The 26,036-nt window shown below is 47.9% G+C and overlaps 1 protein-coding gene across 4 annotated transcripts in view; it reads left to right on the forward strand.

Moving 5' to 3' along the window:
• The window catches only part of CPM (carboxypeptidase M), a 330,252-nt gene extending 312,201 nt beyond the window's left edge, over positions 1 to 18,051 (forward strand). For all 4 annotated transcript variants that reach the window (XM_069629710.1, XM_069629709.1, XM_069629711.1 and 1 more), the window contains one exon: positions 17,470 to 18,051. In XM_069629710.1, coding sequence (XP_069485811.1) covers positions 17,470 to 17,712 — 243 coding nt within the window. In that variant the 3' untranslated portion in view covers positions 17,713 to 18,051. The remainder of the gene's footprint in view (positions 1 to 17,469) is intronic.
• Positions 18,052 to 26,036: the final 7,985 nt, after the last annotated feature.

The following is a 26,036-nucleotide window of genomic DNA, read 5'->3' on the forward strand; positions in this document are numbered from 1 at the left end:
CATCGCAACTCAAGTCTCCATTTATCTTCCATCAGAAAGCCTGCTCCCCGGACTGGAATTGCTTCCCACTGCCCCGAGTTCCTTCTTCCTGCATAGCTTTGCTCTCAGTTGTTTTGATTGTTAACTGTTGGCGTGAAGTGACCCCCGGTGGTATGGTAATATTGGCAGGAGATTTAAATGCTCCTTGTATAGAGTATTCCTCCAATTGCCATATTAGTTGTTGCCCTCAGAAAACTATAGAAGCATGTGTGGTTGGAAATGGTTAGTGTGCATGGAGGGATTGGGTTTCTCTTTGCCAAGTGAGGTTTCTCTAAAGGGTCCATAGGACCACTACACTTGGCAAAATAGAAAACATTGGTCGAACAATTGACTACATTTTTATAGGTGAAAGCTTGTTAGAGTGGAGCATTCCATTACTTATTATTCCGACTCCCTTGAGTGACCATTACTTATTAAGAATGGGGCTAGAATTATCATGGGGAAACTATTTAACTCGAGACATTGCGGCAAATGCTGCAGGCAATCGCATATTTTGGAACCTGAATCGGGTTTCCTGGGTAAATCGCAAATTTGAAGATTGGTCAGAACAAACTACAGGGGAGTGGCAATATTACAGACTAACAGTGGATGCTTTTGTTCCATTTGTTGATAAGGTCATATTTCAGGTTCTTGGTTCTCACCACACCATTTTCAAGGGGCAAAAAGTAAAACATCCGCACAGGTTTGATTCAGAATTAGCTCAGCGAAAAATCGGGCTAAGAGCAGAAGAGTATCAAGTTATTGAGTGAGGGGATAAAATTAGGACGATACATGCCATAAAAAAAAATTCCCAACGTATAAAAACTGGGTTAGGGGTCATAGATCACTTCTTTAGCAGAGTGATTGTGAAAACATGTTGAAAGTCTTCGGCATTAAATATTCTTGGTTGTTTTGGAGATTGGTCATTGGCAATATGTTATCTCCGATAGCACTCCAAGCTAAAGCTTTCTCCTAACCAGATTGGGTCTCACACTTCAAAATTGCATTTACTCAAGAAATTTCTAAACTAAAAATTGGAATACCAGAAAATAACGATGATTGGAAGCTTGAAATCGACCAGGAGACCATCTGTGAAATTGGGAGTAAGATCAGCACATAGAGGGCACCGGGTCCAAACAAGCTATCTAACCTAGTTATTCACAGTAATCCCCTGATTTGGTCTTGTATGTTGACTCTGCTGTTTAGAAACGTAGTGGCGAGCAATTGCCTTCCTGATTCCTGGCAGATTGCCCACATAGTCCCAATTTTAAAAAAGGGGACCAGATCTGACCCTAAAAACTCTGTCCGATTTCTATTCTGTACGCCGACAGCAAGGAATTTGCCACCTTGCTGTTGGGACATCTGGAAACCTGGGCAAATCAAATGCGACGCCTCCAAAAATGGTAAAGTGGGTATAGAAAATCCATGGGAGCATCATGAGATGGATTTCTCTTAAAAGTCTCTTCAGTCGCTTGCGTGGAATAAAAAATACAATTTAATTTGAATAGCAACAATTGATCTCTCGTCTGCCTTTGACAGTCAACAGTGAACTCCTGTGGAAAAAACTCCAGGGACGGGGAATACCTTTATGCCTCTTGAGACTTATAATTGCTCTTCATGAGCACTCAGTTATGCAGGTGAGACTGAAATCGGGAAGGTATGTTGTCACACAGAATTTCTGTCAATAGGGGTTTTAGGCAGGGTTGTATCCTGCCCCCCTCACTGCCTCTTTAATTTGTAAATGACGGGCATCGGGGAGTCATTGAGTCGTGCTGGATTATCATCCCCTAAACTATTACAACTAAAATTAACGTGGATTAGCTATGCATATGACTTCCTGATGTTCGACTATACAGAGGGAGCCTGCAATGCCTGCTAAACGCTTTTGTCAGTTATGCCCATTCAGACTACTCAATAAACTGCAATAAACTCTAAGATCTTGCAATTTACTGCAAAGAGAATGGAATCACTGTATGGATGGCGAATAGATGGTAAGCCATTAAAGAGAGTTGACACCTTTTGTATATGTAGGCTTTCCTGTCTTCTCTAAACCGCATGCTCTGAGAACCAGGGACTGGGCGAAGGCCTGCACACTGGCCATGTTAAATGAAATTAGATGTTTAGACTCAAGGTTTAGAAAATTCTCTGTGTTGCCAATGATTAAATTCTATGAAGAGAAATTAATTCCAAGGCTTTTATACGTCATTGAGACCTTATTCACTTGTATTCTTTAAATCTGAAAGAGGCTGGAGGGTTTGATTTGGAGGATAGTGCTTAATGTTTAGAAATCTACTCCCCTCCCTATAATCCGTTATGAACTAGGCCTTTGCTCTTTAGAAAGTAGAGCTCATCGGAGACTCCAAGCATTTCATCGCAAAATACTTGACTCTGTGAAAGATTCTTTATTTTGTGCCTGATTCATCTTAAGAAAAGACGTTTTACTTGAGGGACTTATCCCATAAAAATCTCTTGGAAAACCCAGAAGAAGTAAAAAATAATGAGTATATGGAAATTACTGGTTACAAACTTTAGAGGAACTTCATAACCATTCCCGAGTCATCTTAAGATGGAGTACAACAAACGGGGAAGTATTGACCGATATTTACCGCAATACCCAAACAGATATATTAGGTCATTCTTAAGATTCAAATTGAACTTCAATCCAACAAAAAGATGTGCTTAGTAAATATGGACAAATATCTGGTGAAGATCTGTTTTGCCGCTTTTGTGGCGACAGATCTTCTCCTGAATGCCTTTTTCATCTGGTTACACAATGCTCAGCCCTTCAGGAGAAAAGGTCGGTTTTCCTAAAGAAACACATTGATTGGAGACATGCCTATAGTGGGGATGATGAAGAGTTTTGGAAGGCATGCCTTGCAGGTCGCACCACTTAGTTGGTTATATCTATCGTAGGATTTCTGCATAGTTTGAATTCGAGAGTCTTCTGGTGCAAATATCCTTTGTGACGCTTACGATTCTTGTTAAAATGTTCTTTCTCTTATTGATAATTTATCTTTTTCTGGTGGAAACATTTTCTATGAACGTGTTTTGTTTTTATTGCTTGTTGTTTGCTGTTTTGTATATTATGTATTTGCTGTTTTCAAAAAGTTAATTGTTTTAACTATATGACCAATAAATACAAAGTAAACATAAAATAACTATTAAGAGTATATGTTTGAGAAGACACCCTGCTCGTCACTTTAGCTATTTCACTAGAGTGTATATTATTCTTTGTAACGCCAGGCCTGTAGCAACCCTCTTAGCCCCGCTTCAGTAGCTATGTGGGGAGAATATTTTGAGTGGGGAGAATATTTTGAGGGTATAGAAGAGGGTGAACAGGGTCATGTCAAAGTCGCCAAAATTGAAGTGATTTTTTTCACGCCTGCCCCACAGCCTTCCCTCTACCCTGAGGGGAGTGTCCAAGACCCCCCGACCAGGGGCTGTGATAGCAATAGGGATAGGGAAAAGCATAAACTTGTCACTGTGCATCAATAAAGAGAGCGAACAACAACCCCTGCAGTAGGCAGCTGCTCTCATTCGTCAACATAGGAGAGACTTACCAACGTCACATTATATTTTATTGATAGTCCGCTGCTCACCTTCCAGTAACCCGTCATATGTGTTTTATAGACATGCACCATGTAGAACATATCAATGCTCAATACTTCTAGATAGATACACCACTCGTAAAGGTCCTGTTCAAATACTTCTGACAAAACACTCAGTAATGAACAATGAATGCTTCTTGCGCTCTCATGTATAAAGTAAATTAACTATGAGAAATAAGTACTAAAGAACCATTGCTACCATAATGGTCACTATGGAACAAGTTTCTTACCTGTAACTGTTCTCCAGCATGGGTCTGGCATGGATTCACATGCTTATGAATATTCCCCATCCCCGTGCGTCACCCATGCCTCATGAGATGCAAGAGAGCGAGCATTCTACAACAGTGACATATATACAAAAGAAGCATCATACAATCAGCTTGTGACACATCAAAACTGCCCATAATGTATCTTCCTGAGCAAGGGTTCGGTGATTGACAGTCATGACGAATATGACACCTCCTAACACGTTTCTTTGTTAATCTATATTTCTAGATTTAGCAACAGTTGCAATTTGCAAAGGCGCAGACAGGATTCTTTGTTATAGAGAACATTCAGTGAGCAGACTGTGTTCGTAGGAGAGACACATTCCAAGGCATGCTATCTCCTAGTTTCTATTCGTGAGCTAGAGGTCAGTTTGATCTAAGAGGGCCTAGAAAGGGGGCCATGAAGAGAGTAAAATTCATGCCTTTAACTGCCTATTTCTACAGTTTCTGCAGTTTCAGCGAGACCAGCTGGCACCTGGCTTAGTGATTAAATGCCTCTCTGCTCGCCTTCAAGGACTTGTGAGGGAGGAGAACATTGTATTTCTGTCTGGGCTGGTCCCGGCTGGTCTCTCAACATGTAACTTGTGGCCTTGCTCTGTGCAGGAACAGAACAAAATACAATTCATTTTTGCAAAGCGTTTGAACAGAAAAGCGAGAGAAAGCAAAATGGCGGATTCTGTGGGCACAAAATGGACACTCTATGGTTATGCTGACGATTCTGTATTGGCGATGCTGGGCATATGATGCGATTGGTTTTCGGCCAACATAATATACCATCAATGCTATGGTAGGGTATTTTCTTAGTCTAACAGCACCTTGCCCAGGATGGCCGTCACTCTCTCCTCCGACGGTGACTCTAGGCACAACACCATATTGAGCCGGGATTCCAGGAACAGCGTGTCCTTACGATGGCGTCAAGCAGGACCTTTGCGTAATTCACTGAGAATCCCAGATCCATCAATAGGCGGACGGTCCTCACCATGTGGTCTACAGCGATGATCCTTGAGCCAGTCGTCCAAGTAAGGGTTATTGTGGATCCCTTGTAGTCTCAGGTGGCCCGCCACCGGCACCAGGCACTTAGTGAAAACTCTGGGCGCCGACTTCAACCCGAACAGTAGGGCCTTGATTTGGTAATGCACCCCCTGAAGTGCAGAAGCTTACGGTGTCCCTTGTGGATGTGGATGTGGAAGTAAGCATTCTCCAGATCTAACATTGACAGAAAGTCTCCCTCTTCTAGCTGTCCAAGCACGTGTTGAAGGGTGACCATCCGGAACGTTTGAGACTTTATGTACTTGTTCAGTCGCCGAAGGTCGAGAATGGGCCTCCAGCCCCCGGTCTTCTTCGGAGCCGATTTGGAACCAGCTCTATCGCCTCTTGCGCCTCTTGCTTAGCATGGTCCGAACCTCAAACAGCAGTTGAGGGATGTGGTTTTCCTGCCATGCCACCAGTGGTATTTGGGGACACTTCCGTTGGAACTCTAGAGCGGCCAGCACCCAATGGTCGGCGGAGATGGTCTTCCACATGCTGACGAAGTTCGCTAGCCGGCTTCCCACCGGAGTGCATGGGTGAGGGTCCATCATCAAGATCAGTTCATTCATGCTTGGACGTTGACGGGCCACCTAGGGGTCCCTGGCGACGACAATGTCCTCCTCCGAAGCCCTTGGAGTGGCCCCTGTTGGTCTCCTGGGCCGAGGCGTAGGAGGGTTGGCGGTAAGAAGAGGCGCCCCTGCCGCAGCCCTTCGAAGAATGGGGAGAGTTGCCTCCTGAGGACCGAAAGGATGGCCGTCGCTGCTGTAGCATGCCTAGGGCACGTGGCGTGGCTGCAGAGTAGATTACTCGTCGTCCCATTGCAACCAACATCTTCCCCTCGCTGATGAAGAGCCTGGTGACTTCTTCTTGGCCGCTGCAGAGACCGAGTCCGGTGACAGTTGAGCCCGCAAGCACTTGGGCGCAGAGTCCAGCACCCTGTATTTCTTCTCTAGGCGGTCCCTCTTCGCTGGGCCCATAGAAGGGTTCTTCATGAGCACCAGTACTCCGTCCCAAATGTCCAAGAGTGGGACCGAAAGGATGGTCTTCCGCTTCACCTTGCAGCGCTGATATAGGAAGCCTTCCTTCTCCTATGGAGCGGGATGGAAGAGCTCCGATGCTCTAGAGATCATTGCATGAAACGATCCTATCTCGTTGGACGGAGAGGATCTGGGAGGAGGCGGCGGGAGGTCCCCATCGTCGTCGCTGTGTCTGACTCCGTCTCACCTGCTGGGGGTGGCAGAAAGGTAGGAGACGGGTAGCAAGGAGGCATTGGGTACCTTTTCCTCTTCTAGGCCGGCGGTTCCCCCGTCGTCGGCAGGGTGGCAGGCACTGGTGCCACTGGGAGAGCAGAAGGCAGTATCGCCCGAATCCTCACCTGTATCTCAGAGACTAGAGTGTGGAGGGTGTGAAGAATGTCCACCGAAAGATCTCTAGGTGGCAGCTGTGGTGTAGGGACAGAGACTGGCAGGGAGGGACACTCTCGCCTTTGGAAGGGTGTCCTGCGGTTCCACCTCCGTGGCCTTCGAAAGGGAAGCCACCACCACGTAGATGGAAGGAGACGTCTTTGTCTGGTGTACCTGGGCCTTCACGGTCAGGCCAGGACCTCTGTCCTGCTTGCCCTTCATGGTCACTCCAGACACCTTGTCCTTGTCCATAGGGGCCTTCTCCGACGAGAGTCTTTTCCTTGGCCGCCTCAGGGATCACCTTCAGCCTGCCCAGGTGATCCGACTTCTTCTTGGATGACGAATGACTAGGCAGCAATCATTGTCATTGCCTCTACATCTACTCAAGACTGAAACTTTCTCCAAGACATCATAGTCACCTTAAAAACCACGACCTGCCTCATCAAGTATCACCTAGCCAATCATGCTAGGAAATCTTCATAGAAGCACCTAACCGCACCTCCCCTTTCAATACCTGTCTCAATATGATATCAATGAAGGGTAAACCACCTGCCATACTCGCTATCTGTAATAGGCAGGTAGATAAGGGCTGGAGGAGCCTGAAGTGATTTACACAATCCAAGAAAAATGCCAAGGAATGCCAAAAACCACCAAGAAAAAACATCATGGCCCTTTCATCAAAAAGCAATAGAATTAGGAAAGAATGCTTCATAAAGAGTTAATGCCAATTGGGAGTGGACATGGTCTAGCATGTATCCAATTTTAATTGAGGCTGTGAGCTGTCTTGCCTTGGGTGGAAAAGTTAAAAATATTGCTATGCAGCTCATTCAAAATCAAATATTCTGCTCCAAAGTCAGTCAACAGAATCGTCTAGATACTCCAAATGTTTCAGAAAAGCCACAAATTGTATTTAGTGGCCTTAGAATCCAGCCAGGGAAAAAGTGGGACCCGACCCCTGCCCGCTGCTCTGTTCTAGTACTGCTCCCTTTCCAGCTTACTGTCTGCCTCTTGCCAGCTCCCAGTCTGCACACAGCAAAGTCTCCCTCCGGGGACTCAAATGCAGCCTTTTTTCATATTCTCTGGGCTCTCACTGTTAACGCCTACTAATAGCATATCTATCTGTCAGCAGCTTGACATTGGTCAGCAATTTGAAGTTGGGCAGCAGCTTGAGGTTTGGCAGCAGCTTGATTTTGGTCAGCAGCTTGCACCTTTCACGCACTTTAAAAAGCAGCTTGACAGCAAAAGACTCCACAGAAAGCTCTGTAGTATTTTCATAATTGTGTAGTTCTTTCATATTGCTATCTCAGTGTTTGTTTACTATTTAGTGGAACACTTGGTGCTCATCGCAGGAAGCCTGGAGAGCAGTTAACAGGTTTATTTACAATAAACAACCAGTCTTCTAATTACAAGGTGCCAGATTCTTGCATGAAAACACTGATGTTCACTAAATATGAATCTGCGTGTCGAGGCCTGGGCCCATGGCTCAAATATATCACTTTATGCATGCTTAGACATGAAATTACATGTCAAGATGGCAGCAAGCAATGTCCGTAAATGAATCTTTTGTGGCCATGCACAGAAATAGTGGTGGTCCTCCTCATCCATGCACAATTCCCTCCCAAATTAATCTAAATACTTTACATAAACAAAAGAATTGCCTGTATTTTTCCAAAACCCCCTACAAAGGCAGAACATTGTTTTCATAAATTCTATATCTGAAGAGCAGACATTTTTAACGTGGATACAACATGAGATGTTTGAAAAACATGCCAATCTTTCATGTGCTTTGGATGCCCCAAAAGCTAAGTATTGAAAGAGGGACAGTTTGCAGGATCCAGATATGCCCTGACACACAAGGAATTATCCATTGAACAAGTCGGAGGGGGATTACTTAGGTTGCTAGCAAATGTTCCCCTACAAAACAATATCTGTAAAGCTGCAACATGCAGTTCTATACACACTAGCACTAAGGAATACTCTATAGATATGCAGGGCATACATGCAAATCTTTCAAGCAGCACTAAGGGCTTCATTTGCAACTGTTTCGACTACACACACTCTTGTAGGGGCCAACACTGCTAAACCAGATTCACAAATCCCAGAAGAAGTATCTTGCTTTACAGTAATATTTGTTCTAGTGCGTGTATCACCTTTAGAGACATATGCGCACAACCCTTACTCCCTGGAGAAGAAGAATAAGTGCTTAACTGTAAATTAGTGAATAACATCTTCTAAACATGCCTTACCTCATGATTACAGGAATAAAAAAAACATTCAAATGGATTGTGTCCTCCCACGTATTCCTCATCTTTGATATTCGTATCTCGGCAGCTTCAGTGCTTCAGAAAATAAATTCTCGGCAGAGGGTGCTGTGCGTGAGGTTGTGCCGTTGATGTCCCTCGAGGGCCACCGTCACCAGTAGTATAAATGGCTTGTGCCACGCCCGTTGGCTTCAGTTCCGTTTTTCCGATAGCTTTTCATCGAGTTAATGGCGCACTTCGTTTTTTCCTCAGGAAAATGTATTTGTCTTCGACCCATTCTACCCCCAAGTCAGGTTTAAAGAAATGCCACGACTGTGGGACGAAAATGTCGATAACAGACCCTCGCTGCATCTGCCTTTGGTGTTTGGGTTCTGGACATCGGACCGACGACTGTGGCTCCTGTCAGTCTATGACTGAAAAATCTCTTCGTGAACGCAAAGGTAAATTGGTGGTGGGGCGTGAAGCTTCGAAGGCCGTTTCGAAGAAATATAAAAAGTCAGGTGCGTTCAAGGACTCTACTCGGCATAAGCTCTCGAAGAGGTCTCGGTCGAGGAGTAGGTCGAGACAATCTTCGTCTTCTTCCAAGAAGGCGAAGAAGAGACCTCATAGATCTCCCTCTTTGTCATCGGACACCTCTACTGAGGTTATACGTTGCCCGACTAGGTCGGATTCCCCAGCAAGTGGAATGCTTTTAGGGTGGATATGTTGCGAATCTTTGAGAATGCGGCCCAGACCCCCTCAAAAGAGCCTCACAAGGGTCGGACACCGGTCGCTATTTGGATGACGCAGGAAGGTCAAAAACTACTTCGGCTAAGTAAAGTAGTAGGTCGGAAACTCGACATTCTCGATCCAACACTAAAGTGTCGAAGGATTCCACCCGAGATTCGAGTCCGTCGCCGATACCGGCAAAGAAGCATAAGACATCGAAACATTCAGCGATTTCATCGACGCTGATCGCTTTGACGCCAAAGTCAAAGGAGACATTTACTCCTTTATCGAAGACGTCATCGATGCCTTCGACGAAACCTTTGCTTCCCTCGAGGCAAATTCCGGTTCAGGAGAAAACGTACAAACCTGTACCAAAAACAGACTTTTTTAAGTCAACGTCCTCTATTTTTGGGGTGGAAAGTGCCTTAGAGGAAGATATTTCTAAATTGGGGGTGCCATTTGGCACTAGAGAAGTGCCCGAAGAATTAATTGACCCTGAGTCAAGAATGAAAGATCTCTGCGACCCCCTCCACTCTGCCAGTGGCCTTAATACATTACCAGATTTGGAGTTTGCTAAAACTGACCGTTCAGACTATGCAGAATCAGGGTACAGGAATCTTATGAACAGGGTCACTGAGTGCATGGGTTGGAGTAGGACCTCACCAACCTTCGAACAGGATGACATGACAGACATCCTGGACCAGGGTCCCCAAAAAGACCCAGTTCTACCTTCTCATAAGGCCCTTCAGAGGAAGGTGGTAGCTAACTGGGAAAATCCTGAATCTGGTTCAGCTGTCAATAGGAACTTTCCCAGGAAATATAGGCCATCAAACAGTGACCCTGATTATCTCAGCAAACACCCTGTCCCTGAGAGTTTGGTGGTCCAAGCTGCGACTTTCACCAGATAGTCAGCCTATCCCTCTATTCCCCCAGATAGAGATGATAAAAAAGTGGACTCTTGTTCTCGCAGGGTGTTTACCTCGGGCAGTATGGCCCTAAAGTCCACTAATGTCACCTGTACCGTAGCCAGGTTTACCCATATCCTGTGGGACTGTGTTAAAATGGCGGCTAAACATATTCCAGAAGGTGAGTAAAGGGAAGGCTTTCTGAATATAGTTAAGGATGGCAAGGAGGCGATGGGAGAGTGTCTCCAATCAGGATTGGATATTGCTGACAGCAATAGCAGATCCATGGCTGCAGGCATGGTACTGCGCATATTTGCGTGGTTGAGAAAGTCAGGGTTTGCACTGGACGTGCAGGCCAGGCTACTCAACATGCCTTTTGATGGCTCGAGGGTGTTCGGCAGCAAGGCGGATGAAAGCCTGGAGAAGCTGCGGCTTCCAAGGCGGCAAGTAAATCCCTTAGCGCCTCCATTCAGCAACCTCAACAACCTTATTCAGGCTCATCTTCTTGGAGAGGTCATTCTTTTTGTTACTATTCCTCAATTAGTAGAAGAAGAGGACAGGTCGTACAGAAAGGACAAAGAAAATTCCCTCGTGGTGGACGAGGAAGGGGTGCTAAATCAGCCCCAGCAGCAGCATCTTTGCCCTCAGCCGCTGCTGCAGCCACCTCTAAGCTACTCTGAGGCCTTGACGCACAAGACCCCGGTCGGATGCAGAATCTCTCTGCATCTGAACGAATGGCGGGGCACTACTTTAGATGCTTGGGCACTGGAAACAGTAGCTCAAGGTTACTGCCTTCCTTTCTAAAAAGGCCTCAGGATCATCCACTGGGAACCACTCTGTCAAAATTCCAGATCCGCTCCTTGTGCAGGAAATCTTAATCCTGCTAGCGAAAGGTGCAATAGAACAAGTACCTGTAGCGGAGAGAGGAACAAGGGTTGGTATTCCCGCTACTTTCTAATTCCCAAGGAGGACAGGGGATTGAGACCCATCTTGGACTTAAGAAACTTGAACAAGTTCCTCAGGAAGGACAAGTTCAAGATAGTTACCCCATCTCAGATCCTTCAGGCTCTCCAACTCAAAGACTGGTTGGTATCATTGGACCTTCAGGATGCTTACTTTCATGTGCCAATCCATCTCAAGCACAAAAAGTACCTGAGGTTCACGGTTGGCGGTTCTCATGATCAGTTTCAAGTTCTACCATTTGGGCTGACCTCCGCACCAAGGGTTTTCACCAAACTGATGGCGGTAGTGGCAGCGAGTCTCAGGAGATGGGGGGTTCGCGTCTACCCTTACCTAGACGATTGGCTGATCAGGGCTCGTTCACTCGAGCAAGCTCAGGAACATCTCAGCAGAACCTGCCACTCCGTCCACAGACTGGGCTTCTTCCTCAATTACAAGAAGTCCCATGTGATACCATTCCAAAGACTCAAGTTCATCGGAGCAGTCCTGGATACTTCCCCGGGGAAAGCCTCACCTCCAAAGGTGAGAGCTCAACACATTCTGCAGATGGTAACGAAGTTTCAGAATGCCCAGCATCTTCCGGCCTTCGATTTTTGGAGGTTGCTTGGTCTCATGACGTCCTGCATTTTCCTGGTGCCAGAGACGCAATTGAGAATGAGATCCCTTGAATGGGCTCTGAGAACATAATGGTCCTAATTTTCAGGGAACATGTCGGATCTACTGCAAGTTCCGAGCAGTTGCTCCAGACTTAATTTGGTGGGCTTGCGAGGACAACATTTTCAAGGGACAATCTTTTTGGCAACCATGGCCAGAGATAACTGTAGTGACGGACGTCTCACTCACGGGTTGGGGCGCCCACACCAACGAACTGACAATCAGCATTCTTTGGTGTCCATCGGAGTACAAACTACACATCAACCTTTTATAGCTGAGGGCAATCAGACTAGCGCTGAAGGCCTTTCTGCCCTAAGTATGGGGAAAGAATGTCATGATAATGACGGACAACACAGTGGTCATATACTACCTCAACAAGAGAGGAGGCGTAGGGTCACTACCACTGTGCAAAGAGGCAATGCAGCTCTGGTTCTGGGCAATACAAGAAGGAATCTCTCTGTTGGCAGTTCACCAAGCCGGAGGGCAGAACACAGCGGTGGATACTCTGAGCAGCTAGGGCACAGTCTCCCACGAGTCGAAACCTGCTCAGGAAGTCTTTCAAGAGATCTTCACCCTTTGGGGAATCCCTCAAGTGGATCTGTTCGCGACCAGTGTCAACCAGAAGTGCGATCAGTACTGCTGAAGGGAATTTCCTCCAAGAGGAGCTCTAGGGGACGCGTTCGTAGTGGACTGGGAATTTCCACACATGTACGCGTTGAGAAAGTTCAGGAAAACCATGATCCTAATTGCTCCGGATTTGGCCAGGAGGACGTGGTACCTGGACCTTCTGGACATGTCCATCTTCCCTCCAATACCTCCTCCCACTAAGAGAGGACCTTCTCTCACAAGACGAAGGTCAGGTTCTGCATCCAGAGGTCAAGACACTCAGCCTTCACGCATGGTTTCTGAGAGGCTGAGATATAGGGATTGGGACCTCCCGGATGACGTAATGGAGATTTTGCTTTCAGCCAGAAGGCCAGCAACCGAATCGCTGTACCAGTGATGTTGGAATAAATTCAGTAACTGGTGCAAGGACAGGAATGTGGACCCTTTTCAGTGTAGCACTCCTATGGTGCTTTCTTTTATATTGCATCTGGCCAATTTGGGGCTCCAGATTGGAACAATAAAATGATACCTTGCGGCGCTTTCCATCTTTTAGAGCTCTTCTGAAGAGGTTTCCTATTTGAAGATTCCATTAATTGTCCAATTTCTGAAGGGACTCTCTAACATGTACCCTCCAGTACCATTTCATGTCCCTGCTTGGGATTTGAGTCTTGTGTTGAAGTTTTTAACATGTAAACCTTTTGAGCATTTACATTCCCGCCCTTTAAGGCTTTTAACATTGAAAACTGCCCTTCTTGTGGCTCTAACATCAGTCCGCAGAGTTAGTGAGTTGCAAGCTCTTTCATGCAAACCTCATTATACTACCTTTCATAAGGATAAGGTCCTTAGAGTTAAACCATCATTCTTGCCAAAAGTAGTTTGTCTTTCACTTGTCGCAAAAAATAACACACCCAACTTTTTACCCTCCTCCTCATTTGAGCAAAGAGGAGGAAAGGTTGCATAGAGTAGACCCCAAAAAAGGCTGAGTTTTTATATAGCGAGAATGACGAAATTACGCCAGGATGACCAACTCTTTGTGGGTTATACTGGTCCTAAATTGGGATTATCTGTGACAAACCGACTATATCCTGCTGGATTACTCTAGCTATTGGGGAGTGTTACAGGCTAGCTGGAAAGGAACCGCCGGAAGGGCTTCGGGCTCATTCCACGAGGGGCATGGCAACTTCTGCGGCTCTTCATAGGGGAGTCCCCGTAATTGACATCTGCTCAGCTGCAACTTGGCTGTCAATTCATACTTTCGTTAAGCATTACTGCTTAGACTTCTTCCCAAGAAGGCCTTTTTACGAAAGCAGTACTTCATTTCATTCATGATAAGACTAAATAGTACTTCCACCTCCAAAATTATCACTGCTTTGGGAGTATATCAAAGATGAGGAATACGTGGGAGGACACAATCCATTTGAAGAAAAAGTTACTTACCAACTGGTAACATTCTTTCGACTGGGTGTTCCTCCCATGTAGTCCTCATCGCCCCTCCCAGCCTACCCCGCTGTACAATTTGTGTGATTTACACTTTGCATTTCCGAAGAGCTCACAGTCTGGGGCACGCCTGGATGGTTCCTCGAGTTATACAATGAAAAAACAGAACTGAAGCCAACGGGCGCTGCACAAGCTATTTATACTACTAGTAACGTCGACATGCGATGTCGACTTGCCACAGCGGGCCTCAAGGGACATTGATGCCACGACATTATGCACAGCAGCCTCTGCCGAGATTTATTTTGCCGAACCAGCATAGCTGGTGAGATACTGATATCAAAGATGAGGAATATGTGGGAGGAACATCCAGTCAAAAGAACGTTACCAGTTGGTAACTTTATCATCTGAGGGGAGTAGATTTGGAGGAACTTCGTGGGTAACTGTGCACGTACGATAGGGATAGTAGGACAGGAACGCTCCCGTCAATGCCTATTTTTCCTCTTTACATTAAACAACTTGTAATACTACTACTAGCTCCAGTATCATAAACTACGTATTTGAAGCAGTCCCTGATAGTAGACATAGCTATAATTCAAAATCATGAGTGACCATTTGCCCATTGTGTTGAGCCTTAACATACAACAATGCAATTTTGTTGATAAAAACACTGGATCTGTTTCACTTAATAATACCATGACTAGCATAAAATTGTCCTCTACTAAACTCGAAGCTGCTTCAGCAATAGGACACATGGTATTCGACCAATTTTGTGCAACTGACTCTTTCCAGTGACAGGAGATGGATTTGCTCTCTTGCTTCCAACTGTTGGCCAAAATACGTGGAGTGTGTTATAGTCATTAACAATACTATATTCCAAAATGCTCGGAGTAACAGAAGACAGGCCACTTGATTGGGAAATCCTCACAATTATGGTTTATGATAAAACGATTAGCGATTTTAAAAAAAAAGCCATGCACAGAGAGTTGCACAACCAGGCTCTACATAAAATCGACCAGGATGAATATTCCCTTGGCCGAAGAACAATAAGGGCAAACTATACTAAGTGGCTTCGACAACATCATCAGTTTAGAGAACATGAAAAGTCGAAGAACTTGGTTTTTAGTGCTCAAATCAATGATTATAAAATATTTTGACAGATCATTAATTAACTAAATAAGAGCTGTACTGCCATAATCAGCAGTGTTGCCGAACCAGCCTGGGTAACCTACAATTATAACACGCTTGGGGTTATCAACCTGGAACAACCTGTAATTACACCCCAGTCCGGTGAGTGGCACTTTCGGAAAAGCTAACATGAAGTTGCTAGGCTCATCACTAACAGCAAGTCATCACAGGCTTCTGGCCCTGCCGCATTGTGCAACGTACTGATAAAATCAGACATTGGGTTGTGGGCCAATGTTCTACACTTCCTCCTTACTAGTATTGCCGCTACCCAATTGCTCCCACAATCATGGCATGATAGCATTCTTGTCCCAGTACTTAAGGAAGGTTCCCACACAGATCCTCGAAACTATCGCCTTCTTGCAATGTTAGATTTCTCCAAAATATTTGCAAAAATCTTACTCGAGGAACTGACAATTTGGTCTGAGACAGCTGCTATCATTCCATGGAACCAAACTGGGTTCCGGAAAGTATGCACCACTTCTGTTCGTGCGTTAGCCCTTACAACTATAATATAACAGTCATGGCAGATTCAAAGATGTCCTATTTCAGTAGCATTTATGGATTATAGTGCTGCATTTGACCCAGTAGACCGTGGAAGGATATAGGGAAAGTTGTCTAGTTGGGTGATTCCTTCTGGCTTGTTGAAAATGATAATGAAATTGCATGAGGAGACACGGGTAAAAGTGTGATTGGAGGGCAACGGTGGAACCTCACGTTGGATCAACACGAAATTGGGACTCACACAGGGCTGCACATTAGCAGCTTAGCTGTTCAACCTGTATCTATCTGACATAGGGAGGGAACTGGTTGATCCCAGATGTACTACACCCAAACTGGGTAACCAGGTAGTTTGACTATGCCGATGACATAGTTATTTTAGATCTCACACCGAGTGGTCTATAATTTGCTTTAGATAACCTACTCTCCTTTTCTGAAGCAAATTCATTAAAAGTGAACACGACAAAAACTATAATCATGATGTTTAAACCTCCTCACAAAAAAGTGGCATGAGCTGTCTGGAACTTAAATGGGGTCCCTATTGAAGTAGTAAATTAATACACCTACTTAGGGATTATGTTGATGCAAACCTTGTGAATCCATCACATTTGAACAAACAAAGTCTGCAGTGCTCAAATCTCAGGAGCCATTTGTTCCTTTGCCTACAAGGGAGGGTGAAACTCAGTGGGAACTGTGGTCAAACTGTACTCCATTAAGATTCCCCCTATTATCTGCTATGCTGCTGAGACTAGGTTGCTTGGTTTGTTGGAGGCCATCTCTCGAATAGAATTGATGTCCCTCAAGCGAATTCTAAGACTACCACAATACGTGTCATCTGAAATGCTATTCTTAGAATTTCACCTGATGCCTATAAGAAAACGTATCATGCTGGCTTGCCTAACTCTGTACTGGAAGCTAGTCCATGCTACGAGTAATACTCTCATGGGCTTGCTGCATGAAGTATTTCATACCGAACTTGTTTATATGAAATGTTCCTCACTGGGAGCCCTCAAACAATTGTCTAATTTATGTCTTGGGAAACTCAGGTGGATCCTCATCAATCAATATAAACGAGTTATGAGGACAATGTTAGTGGCTCACTTCCATGAACAGATGATAATTGATTTGGCCACAAAATCAACAGCCAAATGCTTTTTTTCCTTACATTCTGAAAAGACAATTGATTCCATTTTATGTTAGGAACTGTATTGTAAACCATCTAGTATGGGATTATTTGTGCCTTAGGTTTAATGCAGTCAAAACACTTGAGATCACTGAGTGTTGGACCAAAGTGGCAAGGAAGCATAGACTTTGCCAGTTTTGTGGTAAACTGGTCTTGAAATCTGTTAGTCACCTCCTGTTTGACCGCAGCGCAATGACAGCTCTTGGGCTAAAAGTGATCAAAGCCTCAGGCCTTGAGATGATAGCAAACTCCAATGAGCTGTGGGCAATAGTTATGTCTAGGAAACGTAAGGGATGCATAATATACTTTTCTAGGTTATGGAAAGAAATATATGTGGTAATAACGGTCATCGTAGCATGAATGAGCAGAAAGGTTGATAAACCGATGTCGGTGATATGATATACTTTTCTTTTAGGATGTGATGTATTAAAATGTTATTAATGTAACTATAAAATCATTTTTTTAAACAACTTGTAGTATTTGATACATCATCTGCATAGTGGACTATACATAGCATGTCACTGTAAAACAGATACATGCTTGAGAAAGACTGTTGCTGTTATATAAGGTTTGTCATATAAATAGATTTTTTTAAATAAAATTTGTACTCGGTTGGATTCATTTGCAGGTTTGATCACTTGTGAATTCAAATGAAAGTATTGGTGCATGCCTGCTCCTTTGCTTATATGTTAGGTGACATTGTGACAGTAAAATTAGCAGTGAGTCTTTTTCTTTACTTCTGTTTCAGATCACCCTATCAGACTCTCAGTGGATAACAAAGACACTACAAATCCCAGCCACTCAAGTCAATAACTTCAGCGCCATGAAGCAGAACTTTGAGGTTCCATTTGTGGTCACTGGCACCACCATCACCGTACAGCATCCATGTACTGTGAGGTTGAACGCAAACACCGGCAGCAGCAGTAGTATCACTCTAAAACCTGTACTACTCCTATATATTTTGACAATCATTTTGGTAATATGCAAATAACACTCCTGTATGAGCAGGGCTGTGTATGTGTTTAGGTATAGTCCCTGGAACTTCAATGCACAGATAATTTCTGTGAGTGAAAAACAAACTATCTCAATATATCTCAATTGCACTTGCGTTTGCACAAGATGCTGACTTTGCCCTTGACTCAGAGCTGAAAGTTGTGCACAGCAACCCACTCTTCATGCCAACCATCCCTCACATTGTTGCAGGAATGGCATTATTGTGAGGCAGGACATCATGGCTCACCGCTACAAGCAATGTCGCACCCAACAAGGCTTCCAAAATGCGGGCACACCGTGCAACGAGAGCAATAAACAAATACCTTTTTTATATAAAGCTGCTATTATATATGTACGTATAAGGAGGCATTTTGTAACGTGGATTTCTGAACACTTACTACTCATTGTTCAAATGACGGGGGATAGCTATAAAGTACTTTTACAAGCACCCCCTATAGACAAGTCTATTTTGAAATAATAGCAGGTGCCCATGTTCATTGTTCATAGGAATAATGGCTGCTTAACAAGAACAATTAATTTAGTAGGTTGATGAATAATTCCTCCACATATGTGATGAAGATCTCTATTAAGGGCTGGAAGAATGGTAAGTATTGTGTAGTGGCTTTCGTTTCTGAAAATCGCAGTAGAAAATAAACATGGGTACAAATGATATGAAAGTCTGTTGAACCAAACTGCAGGATAACTCACCAATCATAGCCACTAGTGGAATAGATGAGTAGTTAAGGCTTGTTTTATGTCACTTTTAGGCAGATTTGTACAATTTTGATCAAAACAAGATCCTTAGTTGTGATCCTCGTAGCGTAACAATATTTGTTGTAACAAAGGCACACATAAATTCAAGTTACAAAGTCTTTAATCCCCATCAGCAGCGATGGGTAAAGACAGCTCTTACCCTTCCGGCTGTCCTTTTTATTATTGGGTAGCATTACAATTATGTGTCATAGGGAAGTATAAAACCTTTAAACTTTGCAATATATTAATTGATTTGTATGGCTCAGTGGGTAAACGGAGTGCGATTATGGATTTCGCCATGCACATTCTCTAAACCATACTTCTCCAGCATGGGGTCTGGCATGGATTCACATGCTCATGAATATTCCCCGTCGTCAGGCTGGGAATCCTCGGTAAAGAAAAAATCAGTATCAGTTTTGTTTCTGATCTGTCTTTCGTAGTAGTAACCAATCACTGATCTCTGCGTCATACTGACCACAGCCAATGACTGCCATCTCCCTAAGCCCCGCCTCTGGCAGCCATCTTCAGATTTTTACCGCACGTTCAAGTGTTGGGAGTCCTCGTGCTTAGCTCTCAAGCTTTTACTGCGTGTTTCGCGCTTTTTCAGGTGAATTTTCACATTTTTTCGGTTAATCGAGCCTCAAGCTCCACCGTTTCTACTCCTGTTAACGGGTACCCGTTGCGGGACTTTCCTACGCCCCTCAAGGGTGAAGATTTCGTCGAATCAACCTCTTGGAGGATTCCAGAAGATTCGCGGCCTACTTCGAGATGGCCCAGGACGCGAGTTCGTCACCCGGACCCAAGCTGTTTCGCAGCTACCCTGGATGCGGGCTGCAGAATGTGTTTAAGGAGGACGAACATTCGCGATGCCTCTACTGTCTTCATGGGGACAAGACTCATGTAGAGAAGGACTGCCAGTTCTGCAAGAACTTGTCGGAGCGGACCATGAGGGACCGTCGATCTCGTCTCGCCAGCTGGTTGGAGAAGGGCTCAACGGGTGAGAAGAAGAAGAAGAAAGGGTCCGGGCGGGCTTCTAAGTCCTGTGCGGGCACCCTGGCTACAGGGGCCCAACACCAGGCCAAGCGCCGCGAGTCTGCTGGCTCCGGGAGCGCCGAAAGGTCGGGCTCTTCGGTCGTCTAGCAGGGCGCACCTTCCCCAGCACCGTCAGCCACGAGCCAGCGCTCCGGTTCGGGGAAGAGGAAGTCCGAGACCCCGGGTAAGCTTCGGGAGAAGCCCTGTCCGATCTCGGGAGAGGGGGAGCGAGGCGTCTCCCCTCCCCCTAAGGAGAAGGCCCAGGACGCACCTAAGGTGGTGAAGGCCCCTACCCAGCAGGCAAAGGCCTCTATCGAGGCGATCGCGGCGACTCTGGCCAAGCCGGCAGAGACCCCGCCATGGGAGACTGCCTCCGGGACTAGAGTTTCCCTGCCGCCAAGGAGGGAATCCTCTTTTCAGCCCATCGTCATGGCTGCCATGGTGGAACAGGGGGGGGGGCACGGTAGCCTCCTCGAGCTCGGAGTCAGCCTCGGAGGAGGAATCTCGAAGTACAATTCGATAAGGTTCGGTCCCGCAAGGAAGATCCTCGGGAGATAACCGAGGAAGACGACGATGGCGAGGAAGAGCAGCCTTCCTTTCCGGCGCAGCCGGAACCTAGGCCTCAGGATAGCTCGGCGGCCATTTTGTCTGCGATCCAGTCCTTATGCTCTGAGATAAGGACGAGATTACCACGGCCCAGGCCGGAGGACCCGCAACCTGGCCCGTCGGAAAGTCCTCAGAACAAACGACGGAGGACCCAACCCTCTCCTCCGCTCGCCCCCGTAAGGCCTGCAGTTCCCTCCTCATCCTCCCACGAGTCGGGAGATGACGGTGCGGTGGGCTCGACGACGGGTTCTGAGGGCGACGACAACGGAACGGGTCTCCATCTCACGTCGCACGGGCATCTCCGCCCGACGAGATTGGCTCATTCCACGCCATGATCGCCAAGGCGTCCGAATTGTCCCAGCTCTGCCCGGAGGAGCAGAAAAAGGAAGGTTTCCTCTATCAGCGCCGGGAGGCCAAGAGGAAGACTGTCATCGCAGTGCCTCTAATCGATGACATCTGGGAGGAGGGCCTGTAGGTACTCAAGAACCCCTCCACGGCACCAGCCAAACAGGACCGGTACGAGAAGAAGTACCGGGTCCCCGAGACCGCTCCCCTGTGCCTCAGGGCCCAGCCAATGCCAGACTCGGTCGTCTCGGTGGCGGCGAAGAAGAAAGCGGCGGGGTCAGGAGCCTCAACGTCGAATTCCCCTCCGGACGGCGAGGGAAAGAAGTTGGACGCCATGGGGCGACGGATCATTTCGTCGGCGGCGACGACGATCAAAGCGGCCAACGCCCTGGCGATCGTGGCCCGTTACGACAGGGAGCTCTGGTTTAAGCTGGCCACCATATTGGACTTCCTACCGGACGACAAGAGGTCCGAGGCCCTGGAAATACTTCAAGAAGGCGAGGTGGCGTCGGACCACGCCATAACGGTGGCAACCGACATTGCCGATACCGGGTTCCGCCAGCTGGGCAATGGAGTTTGCCTACGACGACGGGGTTGGCTCCGGGCGACCGACTTCCGTCAGGACGTCCAGACCAGGGTGTTGGACATGCCGTTCGACGGCAGCAACTTGTTCGGGAAGGCCGTGGACGAATCCCTCCAAGCCATAAAGACGGACACAGAGACGGCCCGCGCCCTAGGAGCCCTTCAGCAATGGCGGCCCTTTCGGAGCTCCGGAGGAAGGGATCTAGCGGTGGCTCGTCGTCCTACCACCAGGCGGCATGCTCCTCATCTCAGGAGGCCTACAGGGGTCGCGGCAAGCAGGGAGCGCCCCGTCGGCAAGGTGGCCAGGGCGGCAAGGCCACCACCTCCAAGCAGGACTGAACCGGCCGTGGCCTCGGGCCCCCACCGAAGCACCCCGGTGGGAGGCCGGCTGACGAAGTTCGTCGGCGTGTGGAAGTCCATCTCCACCGATCGTTGGGTGCTGGATACCCTGGCAAGAGGACACTCTATCGAATTCCTGAAGAAGTGCCCTCACATTCCACCTGTGGCCAGGAAGGAAAATCACGTCCCGCAACTGCTGTTGGAAGTACGGGCGATGCTCAGGAAAGGCGCCATCGAGCCCGTCCCGAAGAGGCTCCGGGGTGTACTCAAGGTACTTCATCGTCAGGAAGAAGACGGGCGGCTGGCGCCCCATCCTGGACCTTTGTCGTTTGAACAAATACATCAGGTCGCAAAAGTTCAGGATGGTCACCCTCCAGCACGTGCTGGGACAGCTAGAGGAAGGCGACTTCCTATCGACGCTGGACCTGGAGGATGCATGCTTCCACGTTCCCATCCTCAGAAGTCACCGAAAGTTCCTCAGGTTCGTCGTCCAGGGACGCCACTACCAATTCAGAGCACTGCCGTTCGGATTGAAGTCGGCCCCCAGGGTCTTTACCAAGTGCCTGGCACCTGTGGTGGCGCGGCTGCGTCTGCAGGGGCTTCACGTCTACCCCTACCTGGACGACTGGCTCATCCGCTCAAGGACGAGGGAACTCGCCGTCGTACACACTGCGAGGACCGTCCAGCTACTCACAGACCTGGGATTCGCCATAAATTACCCAAAGTCCCATCTGGTGCCGTCGCAGGTGGCCCTGTTTCTGGGAGCGAAGCTCGATACAGTGAGGCGCCTGGCGGCACCGTCGGAAGAACGGACAAAGACCATTCTGGGCAAAGTGCAGTGCCTGCTAGCCACGGACGTGGCCAGGGTGACGTCCATCAAGTCCCTCCTGGGGATGATGTCCTCTTGCATCTACCTGGTGCGCCTTTCCAGACTACGGATGCGCCCTCTTCAAGAATTTCTCGACGCCCGTTGGATGCAAGCGACGGGCACCTTCGAAGACAGTGTCCCCTCAACGAGGTGTTCCGGCGGGCGATTCAGTGGTGGGGCGTTCGAGCGCACCTCACGGCGGGCAAGGACTTTCAGACGCCGGCGTACCAGGAGACGGTGATGACAGACGCTTCCCTGGAAGGTTGGGGCACCCACACCGGAGATCTCCACGCAAGAGGCCTCTGGCTCCCGGAGGAGAAGCTCCTGCACATCAACATCGTGGGACTCCGAGCCGTGTTCTGGGCTCTCAAATCGTTCCTCCCATCGCTCAAGGGCAAGGTGGTGCGGATCTTCACGGACAATACCACGACAATGTTTTACATACGGAAGCAGGGAGGTACCAGATCCCCAGCCCTATCCAAGGAGGCACAGGATCTGTGGCACTGGGCGGTCGCCCAGGGGATGTTCCTGGTTCCCTTCCACCTGGCAGGAGAAAGAAACACGATTGCCGACTCGCTTAGCAGGGAGCTGTGCGCGTGTCACGAGGGGAGCTGCGCCAGGATCAGGTGGATCAACTCTTCCGATGATGGGGCAAACCCCAAATCGACCTGTTCGCAACAGCGACGAACTCGAAGTGCCAGAGGTTCGCCAGCAGGTTCCCCCAGCCGAGAAGCATGGGCGATGCGTTCTCGTTCCCCTGGGACGGCCTATACCTGTATGCGTTCCCTCTGTTGCCGTTGCTGCTTCGACTCATCAACCAGCTCAAGAGGTCCCGGTGCAGGATGATCCTCGTCGCACCGGCGTGGCTGAGGCAGATCTGGTTCCCGGACCTTCTGGACTTGTCAACGTCCCCATCCATCAAGCTGTCGGCGGACGCGGATCTCCTCTTCAGAGAAGGAGGCGCCATCTTCCACCACGACCCGGCGTCGCTGAACCTGCAGGCTTGGCTCCTGCAGCGCTAGAGTTTGGAGGATACAATATACCGGCCGACTGCAGAGAGGTTCTTGCAAAGGCCAGGGCGCCCTCGGCTCTCAAATGCTACGGTACAAGTGGAAGAGGTTCTCTATCTGGTGCCGAGCACAGAAGATCAACCCCCTACGGATTACGGCCCCTCAGGTGCTGCCGTACCTGCTATCGCTGGCAAAGGCTGGGCTAGCCCATGCCTCCATTAAGATTCATCTGGCGTCGATCTCCAGATATACCAGAACCACAGGACGGACGTCCCTGTGGTCCCATCGACTGGTGAAAGAGTTTATGAAAGGACTGTTCCGGCCGTTCCCGCCGGTGAAGGCCCCGGCCCCGGCGTGGGAACTTAACATGGTGCTGACTAGGCTCATGGGGCCCCCATTCGAGCCGATGCACTCTGCACCGATGAAGTTTGTGTCGTGGAAGACTGCATTCCTGGTGGCCATTACCTCCGCACGACGAGTGGGAGAGATCCAGGCACTATCCTGCAAAGCACCATACTTGACTTTCCATGCCTCGAGGGTGGTGCTTAGGACGCACCCCTCCTTTATGCCCAAGGTGCCGTCGGACTTCCATCTTAACGAGCCCCTGGTGTTACCTGTTTTCTTCCCGTCTCCTTCGTCGCCGGCCGAGAGGACTTTGCACTCGCTGGATGTGGCTAGAGCGCTGAAGTTCTGCGTGGACCGCACAAAGAGTTTTTTTTCGGAGGACATCACAGCTGTTTGTGAACTTTGGACCTGTGAATCAAGGGAAGGCTCTCTCGAAGTCTTCTACTTCCAGATGGCTCTCCGGCTGCATCATGCACTGCCACCGGTTGGCTAACCGACCGTTGCCAGGCCGTCCGAGAGCCCATTCGACCAGAGCGATCGCTGCTACTACGGCGTTCCTATCTGGTGTGCCCCTGCTGGACATCTGCAGGGCTGCTACGTGGAGGTCGATGCACACCTTCACGAGATTCTACTGCGTCGATCGGGATTCCAGGGAGGAGTCCAGGGTCGGCCAAGCAGTGCTGCGCAACCTGTTCGCTTAAGGTGAGCCTATTGAGGAGGTAAGAGACGCTTAATGTTGAGTTGTTGTATTGCTTAATGTTGAACCTGTTGCCACCTCCCGTGGTTGTGCATGTGTGTACTGCTATGTATCTTTATATTCATGAGCATGTGAATCCATGCCAGACCCCATGCTGGAGAAGGAACAAGCTACTTACCTGTAACTGTTGTTCTCCAGCATGGGTCTGGCATGGATTCAAATGAAACCCTCCCGCCTACTCCTCTGCGGCTCTTCACTTGGTCATACTGCCTCTTCACGTGCTACCAAATCTGAAGATGGCTGCCAGAGGCGGGGTTTAGGGAGATGGCAGTCATTGGCTGTGGTCAGTATGACCCAGAGATCAGTGATTGGTTACTACTACGAAAGACAGATCAGAAACGAAACTGATACTGACTTTTTCTTTACCGAGGATTCCCAGCCTGACGACGGGGAATATTCATGAGCATGTGAATCCAGGCCAGACCCATGCTGGAGAACAACAGTTACAGGTAAGTAACTTGTTCCATATCTGCATACATTACAACTAGCAGTGTATTGCAGAGTGGAAGCACCGAATGGGATTATTGCGTTTGCCACCCACATCCGCTCCGCCATACAGATCTGCATACATTACAGCTAGCATTGAATGGCAGAGTGGGGGGCACCGAGTGGGATTAGCGCTTTTGCCACCCACACCCACTCCATCATACATATCTTCATATCGTCATACATTACAGCTATCATTTGTATGGCGAAGCGGGGTCATATAGTGGGGTTATCGCTTTCGCCTCCCACTTCAGCTCCTCCTTACATAGCTACAGATTTTCCACTTCATTAAAACTGCTTGAAGGAGCGGAGTGTTGCAGGTGTTACCGGTAGGTGCAGGGGGCGGAAGGGCTACTAAACACCAAAGCTTCCCAGTACAACCAAGATCAACAGTCGCGTGGGGAGTTTGTTACACTGCACCTCACCTTGGATGCCCGACAACTACCGCTGTCTCCTGCTCATTGAAGCCCTCCACTTTTCAATCCTTGCAGGCTTAAAGTTGAGCGAGGCAAAGATGATGTGAAGCTGTGAAGTTTCAGCGTCCCTGAAGCGGGGAGATGGAGTGAGCTAGCCAACTGGGGCCACTTCACTCTCCCCTCTCTTCTCTCCACCTATTTTCAGTCCACCCCCCCCCCCTGTTCCTATTGTAAGACTAGAGAGCCCAGTGTGTAAGGACACTCGAAACCCACCTACATTATCTTTGTAGTTTTGCCCCCGGACCAGTCCCACAGGATTAGTTTCATAAGGTACCATAAGAACAAGGGGCGAACGTATTCACAGCCACACGTGAATAAAACTGCATTAAGAACAGTGCCCCAGAGCTTGAACTTGAACTCTGTCCATCTGCTCAAACTGCACTGAACAAATCCCCCCTCATGCCCCTTCCACGAATCCTCAAAGGGGGACACGAAACATTGTTAACAACAAGGAATGTTGAGACAGAAAGGTCAATGGTCGCGGATGGCCCAAACACAACATTGACCTTATCTACCAACAGAGTCAGGGTCTATTTGCTTTCCTGGAACACCGGGGGACCTAATTCCTTTATTAATAACCCTGATTCCATAGCAGTTATGAGGAATGGCCAATATTGTTTACAGGAGACCTGGCTAAGCACATCGTTTGAACTAGTCTGTTACACGTTGCTCTTTAGTCCATCTCTCTGCCCATCTAGGGGCCGGCCCAAAGGAGGGCTATGC

The sequence above is a fragment of the Ambystoma mexicanum genome, chromosome 12 (assembly GCF_040938575.1).
Source record: "Ambystoma mexicanum isolate Mex_15411 chromosome 12, UKY_AmexF1_1, whole genome shotgun sequence".
NCBI classification, from domain to species: Eukaryota; Metazoa; Chordata; class Amphibia; order Caudata; family Ambystomatidae; genus Ambystoma; species Ambystoma mexicanum.